The 14,127-nt window shown below is 41.9% G+C and overlaps 1 protein-coding gene across 1 annotated transcript; it reads left to right on the top strand.

Annotated features, from left to right (window-relative positions):
- The first annotated feature begins 3,967 nt into the window (after positions 1–3,967).
- Positions 3,968–10,932, top strand: G6PC1 (glucose-6-phosphatase catalytic subunit 1). The gene is made up of 5 exons (XM_077779308.1): positions 3,968–4,214; positions 6,196–6,305; positions 7,543–7,648; positions 8,264–8,379; positions 10,395–10,932. Exons 1-5 carry the CDS (start codon positions 3,985–3,987, stop codon positions 10,904–10,906), a joined length of 1,074 nt encoding a protein of 357 aa, XP_077635434.1. The 5' UTR covers positions 3,968–3,984; the 3' UTR covers positions 10,907–10,932.
- The last annotated feature ends 3,195 nt before the right edge of the window (positions 10,933–14,127 follow it).

The raw sequence follows: 14,127 nt of genomic DNA, 5'->3' as shown, positions 1-14,127 counted from the left end.
GTGGGAGCCCAGGGGACGTGGGGACAAAATTCCAGATCATACCTCCTGAATGATGTTTTAATCATTTCCAGCATGGAATGTTGTCAACCTTTGCTACAGACTTATTGGCTCTGGGTTTCTTTTTCTTGTCCCCGACCTACTCCTTACAAGGCAATATGGACTTGCTGAAGGAAAATCCGAGCAGGTTGTGAAAAGCTTTATTCCCAATAGCTCTAATCTTTGAAAATGTCAATCCGTCACCTGATTCAGCCCTCTGCTCCGTTCAGAGTTCTAGGTGACCTAAGTGTGTGAGATTTGGGTCAGTGCATTGCTACACAATGATTTCTGCTTGTGCAGGTGAGCAAGTAACATTGTTTCTCATAAATTGGTACTTGTTACTTTTTTTATTAAAAAAATTTTTTTAATGTTTTATTTATATCTGAGAGACAGCATGAGCAGGGGAGGGTCAAAGACAGAGGGAGACACAGGATCTGAAGCAGGCTCCAGGCTCTGAGCTAGCTGTCAGCACAGAGCCCGACGCAGGGCTCGAACCCACGAACCGTGAGATCATGACCTGAGCCAAAGTCGGATGCTTAACCGACTGAGCTACCCAGGTGCCCTGGTACTTGTTTCTTTTATTTATTCTTTGTCTATATCTAGAGCTATAACAAAATTATATTGACTTCCTGGTGACTATTTTATACATATATAAATATAAATTAAATATATAAAATAGTATATATATTTATAATCTCCAAGTACAAATGAAGAAAAGTTCAAAATACAGAAGCCCTTCAGGGAGATGCAAATTAAAACCACAATAAAATATCACCTTACAGCAGTGCCTGACTGACTCAGCCAGAGGAGCAGGCAACTCTTGATCTTAGGGTTGTGAGTTCAACCCCCCATTGGGTGTAGAGATTACTTAATAAGTAAATACTTTAAAAAATATATCAGTATGGCCAACTAATCTTTGACAAAGCAGGAAAGAATATCCAGTGGAATAAAGACAGTCTTTTCATCAAATAGCATTGGGAAAACTGGACAGTGACATGCAGAAGAATAAACACACAAAAATAAACTCAAAATGGATGAAAGAGCTAAATGTTAGACAGGAAACCATCAAAGTCCTAGAGGAGAAAGCAGGCAAAAACCTCTGACCTCGCCTGCAGCAACTTCTTACTAAACATGTCTCCAGAGGCAAGGGAAACAAAAGCAAAAATGAACTATTGGGACTTCATCAAGATAAAAACCTTCTGCATGGCGAAGGAAGCTATCAGCAAAACTAAAAGGCAACCGACAGAATGGGAGAGATATTTGAAAATGACATATCAGATAAAGGGTAGTATCCAAAATCTATAAAGACCTTGCCAACTCAACACCCAAAAAACAAAATAATCCAGTGAAGAAATGGGTGAAAAACATGAATAGACACTTTTCTAAATAAGACATCCAGATGGCTAACAGACACATGAAAAAAAAAAAAAAAAGCTCAACATCACTCATCATCAGAGAAATACAAACCAAAACCGCAATGAGATACCCCTTCACACCTGTCAGAATGGCTAAAATTAACAGTTCAGACCATGACAGTTGCTGGTGAGGATGCAGGGAAAGAGGAACCCTTTTGCATTGGTGGTAGAAATGCAAACTGGTGCAGCCACTCCGGAAAACAGTATAAAGGTTCCTCAAAAAATTAAAAATAGAACTACTCTACGATCCAGCAATTGCACTACTAGGTATTTATCCAAAACATATGGGTGTGCTGTTTCAAAGGGGCACATGCACCCCAATGTTTATAACAGCGCTATCAACAATAGTCAAAGTATGGAAAGAGTCCAAATGTCCATTGACAGATGAATGGATAAAGAAGATGTAGTATGTGTATATATATATACAGTGGTATATTACTTGGCAACTAAAAAGAATGAAATCTTGCCATTTGCAACAATGTGGATGGAACTAGAGGGTATTATGCTAGGTGAAATTAGTCAGAAAAAGACAAATATCATATGACTTCACTCATGTGGAATTTAAGATACAAAACAAGTGAACAGAAGGGAAAGGATGCAAAAATAATATAAAAACAGGGAGGGGAACAAAACATAAGGGACTCTTAAATATAAAGAACACGCTGAGGGTTGCTGGAGGGGTTGTGGGTGGAGGAATGGGCTAAATAGGCAAGAGGCATTAAGGAGGACACTTGTTGGGATGAGCACTGGGTGTTATACATAGGGGATGAATCACTGGATTCTACTCCTGAAGTCATTATTGCACTATACACTAACTGACTAGGATTTAAATTTTAAATATAATAATTAATTGATTAATTAAAAATATATCACTTCACACCTGTCAGAATGGCTAAAATAAAAAAAGAAATAACAAGTGTTGGCAAAGATGTATTGAGAAAGGAATTCTCATGCACTGTCAATGAGAATAAATTAGTGCAGCCACTGTGGAAAATAGTGTGGAGTTTCTTCAAAAAATTAAAAATAGAAATACCATACGAACTGATAATTCTAATAATTCTACTACTGGGCAATCTACCCAAAGGAAACAAAAACACTAGTTCAAAAGAGACATATACATCCTTATGTTTATTGCAGCATTATTTGCAATAGCCTAAATATGGAAACAAACATTTATCTATCGATAAATGGATAAAGAAGACACACACACACACACACACACTACTCAGCCATAATAAAGGATGAGATCTTGTCACTGGTGACAACGCAGATGACTTACAGGGTATGAGGCTCAGTGAAATAAGTCAGACTGAGAAAGACAAATATCATATGATTTCATTCATATATTTCACTCATATATGGTGGAATCTATAAAACAAAACAAAGGAATAAACAGACAGGAAAAGCAGAATCAGACCTAAAAATACAGAGAACAAATTGATGGTTGCCAGAGGGGATGGTGGGGGGACGTGGGTAAATTGAGTGAAGGGGAATAGAAGACACAGGCTTCCAGTTATGGAATGAGTAAGTTATAGGGACGAAAGGGGCAGCATAAAGAACAGTCAATGACACTGTAATAGCCTTGGATGGAGACAGATGACAGTTACACTTGGGGTGAGCATCGCATAATGTATAGAGATGTTGAATCACTACGTCGTACACCTGAAACTAATGTAACATGGTGTGTCAGCTACATTCAAATATATTTTTTAAAAAATAAGAAAGCCCTTTCCCTATCCCCAGTCACCAATTTGCTGGTGTTTTTATTTAGAACCATTTATTCATCACTCTGTTTTTGCAGGAACACACATTCATTGTACTGCTTAAATTTCTGTGTTAAAACCCCAAAGGTCCTGACTTGGACATTGAATGAATTAATCAGACCATTCAAAGATGATTCTTTTCCAGCCTTAAGAGATCCAGAGCCAATACTGGGAAGAGGGTTTGATCTCCCAAACCAGAGGCACTTCATAGACTCTGTGCCGTTAAGAAAGGCCCAGCAAGGTGATGGCTTCCAGTACAATAGAACTTACTGTATTTTAAAAGTAATACTCTTAAAACATGACCGCTAGAGTGCCACGACTTTTCTTTGTCCTCAGATAAGTGCACTTGCAGACAGGGAATCAGGATCTTTGCAAGAACCATGGCAGATTTAGACTCTGTCCTGTGTCTCTGGCTGGGTTTCGGAGCCAGGAGGGCAGCCCCTGCACTATCAAGCAGCATGCCAAAGTTAATCATTGGCCCTGCTGAGTACATGGCAGATCAAGCTGTTTTTGTGTGCCTGTTTTTCTATTTTACGTAAATCACCCCGAACATGTTTGCATCAACCTACTGGTGATGCACCTTTGATCAATAGATTTTAGACAAAAGTGGTTTTTGAGTCCAAAGAGCACAGCTGGGTTGACCTGCAGACTGGATACAGGGTGTATAAAAACAGGGGCAAGGCGCAGGCTGATAGCAGAGCAATCACCACCAAGACTGTAATAACTGCAAGGCCTCCGCTGAAGGCTGCCTGGGGGGCCAGGGAGTAAGGATGGAGAAAGGAATGAATGTCCTTCATGATTTTGGCATCCAGTCAACGCACTACCTCCAGGTGAATTACCAGGACTCCCAGGATTGGTTCATCTTGGTGTCCGTGATCGCAGACCTCAGGAATGCCTTCTATGTCCTCTTCCCCATCTGGTTCCATCTTCGCGAAGCTGTGGGCATTAAACTCCTCTGGGTAGCTGTGATTGGAGACTGGCTCAACCTCGTCTTTAAGTGGTGAGTAAGAGCCAGACAGAGGAGATCGGCAAGGGAAGAGGCTGGCATTCTCTCTGGAAATGTCTGTCCGTCGGAAGTTGCCTTCTCCATGCTATTCGGGGAACTACAGGTTACTCTCCTCCTGACTTTGGATCATCTACATAAAGAGGGAAGACAGAGAAAACCCTGTCCATGAATTGAAGATACAGGCAAGGCCTGTATCCATCATGTGGATGGAAGGCCAGCTGGACTTAGTGAAAAGTCTGAAATTCTAGCCTATAAGCAAAGAAGTACAGTTTATTACTTTGAGGCAGAATAGATAATGTAAATATTGATGTAGGAAAGAAGAAAGATGATGTATGAAAACAGGAAGCATGTAGATAATTTAAAAACCTATTGCATGGAGAAATGAGAAGTAACCCAGAGAACTGGGCTCCAACCCTTGTTCGGCCACCTACCAGCTCTGTGTCCTGGGCAAGTCAAAGCAACTCTCTGAGTTTCTGTTTTATAATCTGTAAACTTGGGTTATCTCTGGGACCTTAATAATAATTCTAATTAACTTTTATTGAACATTTAGTAGGTACTAGGTCATATGCCAAGTGGTTTCCTATGGGATGGTTACTACTATATTACAGAAGAAGAGACAGGGACACTGAGTTAAGTGACCACAACTAGATCAACATAGTCAATGGTAGAGGCAGCATTTAAGCCCAGGCAGGCTGGTTTCAGAGGCCAGGCTCTTAAAAACTATGTTATATTCAGGGCTGATGAATTGACTCTCTCTTGGGGAGCAGGAGGAAGCCCTAATTTTAGCATTTGTCAATTTCTACTGTGTATATCGATTCCCATTGAGGCCATTTTCAATCTACTGATGAGTCAAACTTGCAAAAATCCTAAATATTTCTTAATTGTTAGTCGGTACCAGCTGACTCTAGAACATTACTGGCTTGGCCTCTATTTCCTCATCTAGAAAATAAAGAGATTGGGGCAGCTAAGACTTTTAACACCCTTAAAACTCTATGTCTACCGTCAGGTGATTCTGAGACCCTTTTAGCTCTAATGTTCTTTGGTCATAAACAATAAAAGTTCTTTAGGAGTAGGGGAAAAAAATCATCACAGAGCTCAGAGGCCCAAGGCATATTGATGCGGTTCTGAAACTTCTGTTGAAAAAACTAAGTTTTGTTTGTAATGTCCCCTTATTCAACAGCATGACCCTACAAAGTGAACAGCCAAAGAGTTATTTCAAATATCTGATCTCAGCTGAAAACCATAGATTTTTCTCTGACATCAGAGTTAGTGGCCATCTCTGATTTCGGTGAAAAATCACTATCCTACCTCTGGAGTGGCTGACCTTTGACACCTGTTTCCACAATGAAAAACGTATCTAGTACTTTTAAAGGGGCAGTGGTTTGTCTGAAATGCCCTGTTCCAAAGCAGAGAGGATGCAAGGCAAGCATTTGTAGCTATATATGTCCTTACAGAGAAAATTCTTATGACAAGGAGGTCAAGTCTCCTGAAGGTGCTTGTCCCTAGAATGCTAGAGCACATTCTCTGATGTCAGAGGAAACTCAAGACTCCTGGAGGCCTGATGAAAGAGAATAGGGCCCTAGAAAGATGTGCAAGTCCAAGTTGCAAACTAATTCTGTATGCATCTTTCCAGACAGATTCTTAGTAGGGTTTTTTAAAAAAGTCTTTACTATTCATTACAATCCATTACTATGGATTTTTAGGATCTTGGATTTATTTATTTCTGTTTGAATACATAATACACTCAAATATTCAAAATTCAAAAGTTACATAAAGAATGCATCAGAAAAAGCCTCTCTCCACTACCGCTCTCCAGCCACCCAGTTCTCCTTCTTGGAGGCAACTAAAGCTAACAGTTTTCAGTTTAGGATCACATGAATCTTCTCCTCAAACTACTCTCTCTTCTCAAGGTGTGGGCTTTGAGCAAAAAAGGGTTCTTTCGGTCAGTCCAGATGCCGGGTCTGCTTTTTTATAGGATTCTCTTTGGACAGCGTCCTTACTGGTGGGTCATGGACACCGACTACTACAGCAACAGCTCCGTGCCACTGATAAAGCAGTTCCCAGTCACTTGTGAGACTGGACCAGGTGAGAGTCCCAGCCCCTGTAGAGATGGAAGCTGGGTGCATCTTGCTTACAGCGGATACCCGTCAGTATTCATTGTAGATGAAGTTGTCTTTGAGGGGACCTGAGGAGAGCCACTCCTTCAAGCTTTAGTCATGGTCTTCAATTGGGTACATCTCCATTTTTATTCAATTCAAGAAGGCCTTCTGAATACCATATTACTGCTACATTAGAAATCATCTAAGAGGGGTGCCTGGGTGGCTCAGTCGATTAAGCAGCTGGCTTTGGCTCCGGTCATGATCTCATGGTTTGTGGGTTTGAGCCCTGCATCAAGCCCTTTGCTGACAACTCAGAGCCTGGAGCCTGCTTCAGATTCTGTGTCTTTCTCTCTCTGCCCCTCCCCTGCTCATGCTCTGTCTCTCTCTGTCTCCCCAAAATAAATAAATGTTAGAAAAATTTTTTTAATCACCTAATATTTCCAGAACATAAATTGTTAGTCCAGAGAGGTAAGGGCACTCTCAAGGGCAAAGAATTCATGAAGGTAACTGCATTATGGTCCTTTGTCCAGGGAAGGAAAAGCAGTAGAAACCTGTGCCCCTGGCTATCCTTCTCCAAAGTCTGGTCAAGTAGATCTATCTTCCTGAGCTGACTCTCTAATCCTACACTGTGCTTGTACTTTACTAGTCACAACCAGCCAGTTACTGTGAAATCAAATGATAGATTTCCTTTTTCAGTAGGTAATGGAATATCCAATTCCTTTGCTCACCCTTAAGTCTTGGTGCTAGCATCCCTTCCTCAGGGTCCCTATCCCTGACTCCCAAACTAGGGCGTGGACCTTAGTTATTTGTTCTCATAAACCCTTTGTTCACTTCAGAGCATATTTATTCATTCAGATATTATCTATTGAGCACCTACTCTGTGCCAGACACTATTCCAGGAAGTTGGGTTACCCCAGGGAATAAAACAAAGATTCCTGCCCTTTGTGTAGCTAAAATTTGAATGATGCGCTGTGTGTGTATGCATGTAAGTACAGTATACAAAATCATAATACATAAGTAAAATATACAGGACATTAGAAGATGATAATGAAGAAGAGAAGGAAGAAGAATAGGAGGAGGAGGAAGGAGCAGCGAAGAAGAAGGAGAAAGAGAAGAAGAAGGAGGAGAAGTTTGGGTGGATGGATAGAGACGTGCCTTAGCAGTCTCGCAGATGGAGACTGTTCACCTTTAGTTCTTCTGTTCATCTCTTCCTTCCCCTTTAGGAAGTCCCTCTGGTCATGCCATGGGTACAGCAGGTGTATACTATGTGATGGTCACATCCACCCTCTCTATGTTTCGGGGAAAGAAAAAGCCAACCTACAGATTTCGGTAAGAACCCAGCACTGGGGTGTGGGTGGTGGAGGGCAGGAAGTGACTCTCTTTGTAAATGACACACCACTTGCTCTTCCTCATGATCCCCACACCTAGCCCACCCCATCTTGGGTTGGCACTGAACAGAGTTGTGGCATTTCTGCCGAGGCAAACATTAGAGTCACAGAATGTCAGGGTTGGAAGAGACCTATGAGAGCAATGCCTAATTTTACAGATAAGGAAACAAGGCCTAACATGGTAAAGGAGCTTCTCAAGGTCAGGTAGTGTAGTAGTGGCAGATTTAATATAAAAACCCATTTCTGTACCAACCAAAGAGTCGCCTTGTCCAGGTTAAAATAGAAAGAGAAACATAAGGCATTCCTATTACAGTGAATTCTGAGAATGCAGGCACTGTGCAAATGCTTAATTATCAAACATAAAATAGTGAACATTCATATACGTAAGGGTTCACTATGTGACACCAGCATCTCTGAGCTTTTGAGTACAGGCTTCAGTTTATAAAAATTCCACTGACTGTACCTAAGTTTGCCAGGCTCTAAGTGTTCCTGCCAGAGCTGTTCTTTTTGCTGAAGGATCTGTATCTGGGTTGTAAGATTGCCTCTTCCGTTGCAGGTGCCTGAACGTCATTTTGTGGTTGGGATTCTGGGCAGTGCAGCTGAACGTCTGTTTGTCCCGAATCTACCTTGCTGCTCATTTTCCCCATCAGGTTGTCGCTGGAGTCCTATCAGGTATCAGCAGCTCTGGCTGTTTCCCTTCCTCCCCCTCCTGTCCCATGTCTCCCAAACCAGGACAAAATCCCAGCATTCCAGCCATGTTCTGGGCATAAGCAATGCTGTTAGTATTTCAGTGGGTTGAAAGTCAAGGGTGGGCAACTTGAAACTATTCATTTCCGTAGGAGTGCCCAGATCTACACAATTAAATATGCTGCAGAAAAATTGCAATACATCAAGTCAACTTACCCAATTGGATTAATTTGAAATTTCCTTACTTTAAAACAAAATTTGTTAATGTTTATTTATTTTTGAGAGAGAGAGAGAGAGACAGAAGGGAGCAGGGATGGGCAGAGAGAGAGGGAGACACAGAATCCAAAGCAGGATCCAGGCTCTGAGCTGTCAGCACAGAGTCCGACATGGGACTTGAACATACAAACTATGAGATCATGACCTGAGCTGAAATCGGACACTTAACCAACTGAGCCACCCAGGTGCCCCTAAATTTCCTTACTTTTTATATTCTTTATTTCTTACTGGCCTTCGAATGGAAATGGCCCCCAGTTTAGTTTTAAAGGAATCTAGTAAATTAGCAGTGTCCTAGCAAAGCTCTTTATTTGGGTAAATTAATTTGCAAACTCACAGGCTTTTTTTTTTTTTTAAATAGATTCAGAGTTTTTAATACAGTTGATAATTGAATGATGCAGGCATTAGGGGCATTGACACCCACCCCACACACACACATACACACACTCTGAAAATCCACATATAACTCTGACTCCCCCAAATTTAACTACTAATAGCCTACTGTTGACTGAAAGCCTTACTGATAACATAAACGGTCGATTAGGACATATTTTGTATGTTATATGTGTGATATCCAGCATTCTTACAATAAAGTAAGTTAGAGAAAAGAAAATGTTACTAAGAAAATCAGCAGGAAGAGGAAATATATTTACATTACTGTACTGTATTTATTTTTTTAAACCTGCATATAAGGAGACCCCTCTAAGTCAAGCCCGAGGGTCAACTATACTTCTGTCTTCTTAGATCCCGTTAATAAGGGGCAAAAAAGACTGAGGTAAAAATGTAAGAAATCATTTCTTTACTTTGTGGGAGATACTGGAATATAAGACCTTAGGGAAATTGTAAAATTTTCCCTCTGCAGATGGGTAAGAGCAGAATACAGTAACATTACAAAAAGAGTGTTGAGTACAAGGGAGCTAACAATTTCATGACAGCCATAATAGTAATGTAGCGTTTAGTACTGGGTGCCATGTTTGAGGAAGAGCCTGGAAGCCATGTTATATGAAAGACCTAAGCATGTTTAGGTTAGAGAGGAGAAGAGCTGTCTTCAAATGTGTTAACAAGGCTCTAGATTTACAATTTAACTCCTATGGAAAGAACTGAGACCAACAGATGGCATTAGAGAGGGCCACATTTCAGCTTAGCGTAAGGAAAAACTTTTAAAATAATCAAATCCATTCAAGGACACCTGGGTGGCTCAGTTGGCTGAACTCTGGCTTTTGATTTCGGCTCAGGTCACGATCTCACGGTCCCTGGCATCAAGCCCCAAGTCAGACTCTGCACTGTCAGTGCAGAGCCTGCTTGGGATTCTCTCCCTCCTCTCTCTCTGCCCCTCCTTCACTCATGTTCTCTCTTTCTCTCTCTTTAAAAATAAATAAACATTTTTTAAAAATCTAATCTATTCAAAGATGAAATGGGCTGCCCAAACGGGAGTGAGCTTTCCATACTTGTGGGTATTCAAGTAGAAATATGAGGACTCCCACCAGGAAACATGCATGAAGTAGGAGAATGTACGTGACATGGCTTTTCCATTTGAAAGAGTCTATGGCTGAGGACAGACTGGAGTTACATATGGGAATAAACCAGGCTACCCTCTTTTCTAGCATCTGTGATTTAATGCCACAATGGCAGGATGGATGATATGTCACCCATTGCTCCAAACCCATGCACAGCTGAAGGTTCAGAGTCTTCCCCTATTTCTCACTGTCATTCTTTCTTCCACTCAGGCATTGTTGTAGCCGAAACCTTCCGCCACATCCAGAGCATCTACAATGCCAGCCTCAAGAAATATTTTCTCATTACCTTCTTCCTGCTCAGCTTTGCCATTGGATTTTACCTGCTGCTAAAGGGGTTGGGTGTAGACCTCCTGTGGACACTAGAAAAAGCCAAGAGATGGTGTGAGCGGCCAGAATGGGTCCACATTGACACCACGCCCTTTGCCAGCCTCCTTAAGAATGTGGGGACCCTCTTTGGCTTGGGGTTGGCTCTCAACTCCAGCATGTACCGGGAGAGCTGCAAGGGTGCGCTTAGCAAGTGGCTCCCATTCCGCCTCAGCTGTATCGTGGTCTCTCTCATCCTCCTGCACCTCTTTGACTCTTTGAAACCCCCATCCCAGATTGAGCTGATCTTCTACATCCTGTCCTTCTGCAAGAGTGCCGCGGTGCCCCTGGCCTCTGTCAGCCTCATCCCTTACTGCCTTGCCCGGGTCCTGGGCCAGCCGGACAAGAAGTCTTTGTAAAGGATGTGGAGTCTTCGGTATTCAAAGTCAATGACTGTGCCAACCATTGAGGATGGCTGAGATCTTCTGCCAGCCCGTTTTGAGGCCAGAGGTGCTAATCAGCTGAGAAAGCCTTGTCTGTTAAAAGTTGGGTCGTTTTGGATTTTTCCCTGAAGACTTGCTTGTTCTTCTTTTAGACGTACAAAAGCAAGACTTCCAGGAAGGGCCAGCTCATAATCCCGGGTGGGGGACCCCAACTGAAATTTTTCTTCCGGTCCCCATCCTTACCCAGACAAGGTAAAGGAGCAGTGAATTAGATAGGGAAAGAAGGATGATTAAGGAAGGCTTTTTAGGATCTTGCATATCATGCAGCTGACGTTAAACAATAACTAAATGGCTTTGTTCATATTTGAATCTTTAGGTAAGGGACTCAATATTGGGGGACCAACTTAAAGTCTAATTATAGGTAGTTAGTGAGGAAATTCTGCTTCTTGCATTTTTCCATTATATACCTATGGTCATTGTATTGACGAGGCTTTCTGAATGACCACAGTGACCTAGATTTGTACTAGGTCAGCACATTCAGGTATAGTCAGCTTCTCCTCTATCACACTAGATCTTTCTCCTTGTTAGCCCAGCTCTGCTTTCCCTAGAACTTTCCACTAACCCCACATCCTGCCGGATTCTCAGATGCCTAAAGGCAACTCTGGGTAGTGCTTTGTATGGTTTAGTGAAGTTCCAAGATCTTGGGCAAAAAGGTGAGGAGAGGGCAGGGAGAGACAAGGATTCCTCTCTCCAGAAGGTCACTCCAATGTTACTTTTGATTCCTAGAGGGTAAATATGACTCCTTTCTCTATCCCACGCCAACCAAGAGCACATTCTTGGAGGAAAAGCCAACTCTTCCTTGCCTTTTCTTCAGTCTCAGTTGATTTGCAGAATATGCCTTAAAAAACGTTAAAGTCTATTTATTTGAGAGTCCTTGTTTTTGCTACTAATTATATAGTTTGCCATCTATTACCATTCACACCAACCATCCTGGTCATCACATCTTTGAAAAGAAAAATATATATGTGCAGTATTTTATTAAAACAACATTTTATTTAAGCATGAAGTCTTACTGATTACTATATTTTAGATGCAATGTGATCTGAAGGTTCTAATTCTGGCTCAGCTAAATTTCTAGCTCTTTCTCTATTTCCCTAAACAAATAATTTAGTTTCTGTGTACCTATGTTTTCCCTTAGGAGAAAGAAAGTCTTGGGCTGGCTAGGAGTCCCAGGAGAGCTGGGGGACATGTGAAGTATCCACGGGGGATAGAGAGAGTTGAGTACATCAACATAGGTACAATGTAATTGGCTAAGGCTGACCACTGGTTGCCAGACCACAGGTCAGCATGAGTTGTCCTAAGGGATCAAAATGCAACTTAAAGGCAAACAGGCAGGATCATTACCAAACTAAGCAATCAGGGGAAGTAAGTCATAGCAGCAGAAGAAGACGGGGGAGACGCTGGAATCCAGTAACCCAGCAGCAGGAAGCAGCAGGGTTCGGCGTTATAGTTAAAGAAAGTCTAAACGGAGCAAGTCGAAGCAGCAAAGAATGCTCAAGGGGCTACTTCAGTTTTCTTCCCTAAGTGATCAATTTCATCCAAGGTACAGGGCGTCTCTTCCAAAGGCCTGAACTCATGAGCATGACCCTGGATCTACTGAGGATGAAATCTGCTCACTCGCTTCAGAACTTTGGAATGTGTATGTTTAAGAAAGCTGAGTCTTCCTACTGGATTTGGGCACAAGGCCCCTCAGAGACTCTAACTGTCTTACCTAGGGAGAAGGCGTATGTCTTGTTTCCTCTAAATTGAACCCCATTGCTCAGGCATCACCCCGAGCCTTGATGATTTCTTCATTCTCAGGGACCAAGTCCAGGTTCCTCACTTCTGGCAGAGAGTAAACAGTGCCCCTGCCTCAGGCAGTTTGTGAGGTTCATAAGGACACACAGTAGATAAAATTTATTTGATCTATTTACTTCCTCTATGCCAGGCTCTGTTCTATGCATTTTATTTATTTGTGCAAGTAATTCACTTAATTCTCCCAACATCTCTGGGAGGTGGCTGCTATAATTTACCCTCACGTTACATATGAATAGCACAGAGAGGGTAGGTATCTTGCCCAGAATAATGAAGCAAAGCAAACCATCTCAGGGAGCCTGGGTGGTTCTGTTGGCTAAGTGTCCGACTTCGGCTCAGGTCATGATCTTGTGGTTCACAAGTTTGAACCCCACGCCAGGCTCTGTGCTGACAGCTCAGAGCCTGGAGCCTGCTTCGGATTCTGGATTCTGTGTCTCCTTTTTGGTCTGCCCCTTCCCTGCTTGCTCTCTCTCCCTCTCTCTAATATAAATAATAAAAACATTAAAAAAAAAAAAAGAACTAAGCCATCTGACTGCAGAGTCCACACTCCATCCTGTAGCCTCCTCATGCTCGTGGATGCTGATGAGACTGGCAGCTGTTTCCATCCTTCAGATGCCAGATACAACTTTAATTCAGTCCAGGGAATATTTGCTTTCATATGGTCAAAGAAATTCTAAAATTTAAAGTGATCCTCCCAGTGAGCTAGAATTAGTTTGCAAGTATGAAGATACCATGTTTCAAAGGCAATTTCACAAAATAACTATTGAAACAGGCATAACCATATTAGTTTAACTAGCCCTTTCTTTAAAAAAAAAAAAAAGTTGGGGTGCCTGGGTGTCTCAGTTGGTTGAGCAGCTGACTCTGGCTCAGGTCATGATCTTGCAGTTTGTGGGTTTGAGCCCCACATCGGGCTCTGTGTTGAAAGCTCAGAGCCTGGAGCCTGCTCTGGATTCTGTATCTTCCTCTTTCTCTGCCCCTCCTCCACTCCTGCTCTGTCTGTCTCTTTCAAAAGTAAATAAACATTTAAAAAATTTTTAAGAGCTTGTTTTTTAAACTTTATTTATTATTGGGAAACAGAGCATGATGCGGGGCTCGAACCCATAAGCACTGAGATCATGACCTGAGCTGAAATCAGACACCCCACTGACTGAGCCACCCAGGCGCCCCTTAAAAAGAGTTTAAAAGTCATTCTCAGACTATTTGGTCAGACAGTAAGCGACTTGCTATTTCTACAACTGAGATAGAACAAGAAGACATTACCACAAAGAACTTTTGGTATAGATCTCTGTAAAAGGGTAGAAAACAAAGAGATGTGGTGAGGACTGTTTAGGTCAGAGAATCCC

Source organism: Crocuta crocuta, unplaced genomic scaffold (genome assembly GCF_008692635.1).
Source record: "Crocuta crocuta isolate KB4526 unplaced genomic scaffold, BGI_CrCroc_1.0 scaffold68, whole genome shotgun sequence".
In the NCBI taxonomy this organism is placed as follows: domain Eukaryota; kingdom Metazoa; phylum Chordata; class Mammalia; order Carnivora; family Hyaenidae; genus Crocuta; species Crocuta crocuta.
The sequence above is the reverse complement of the archived record's forward strand: the minus strand, read 5'-3'. Positions and strand labels throughout refer to the sequence as shown.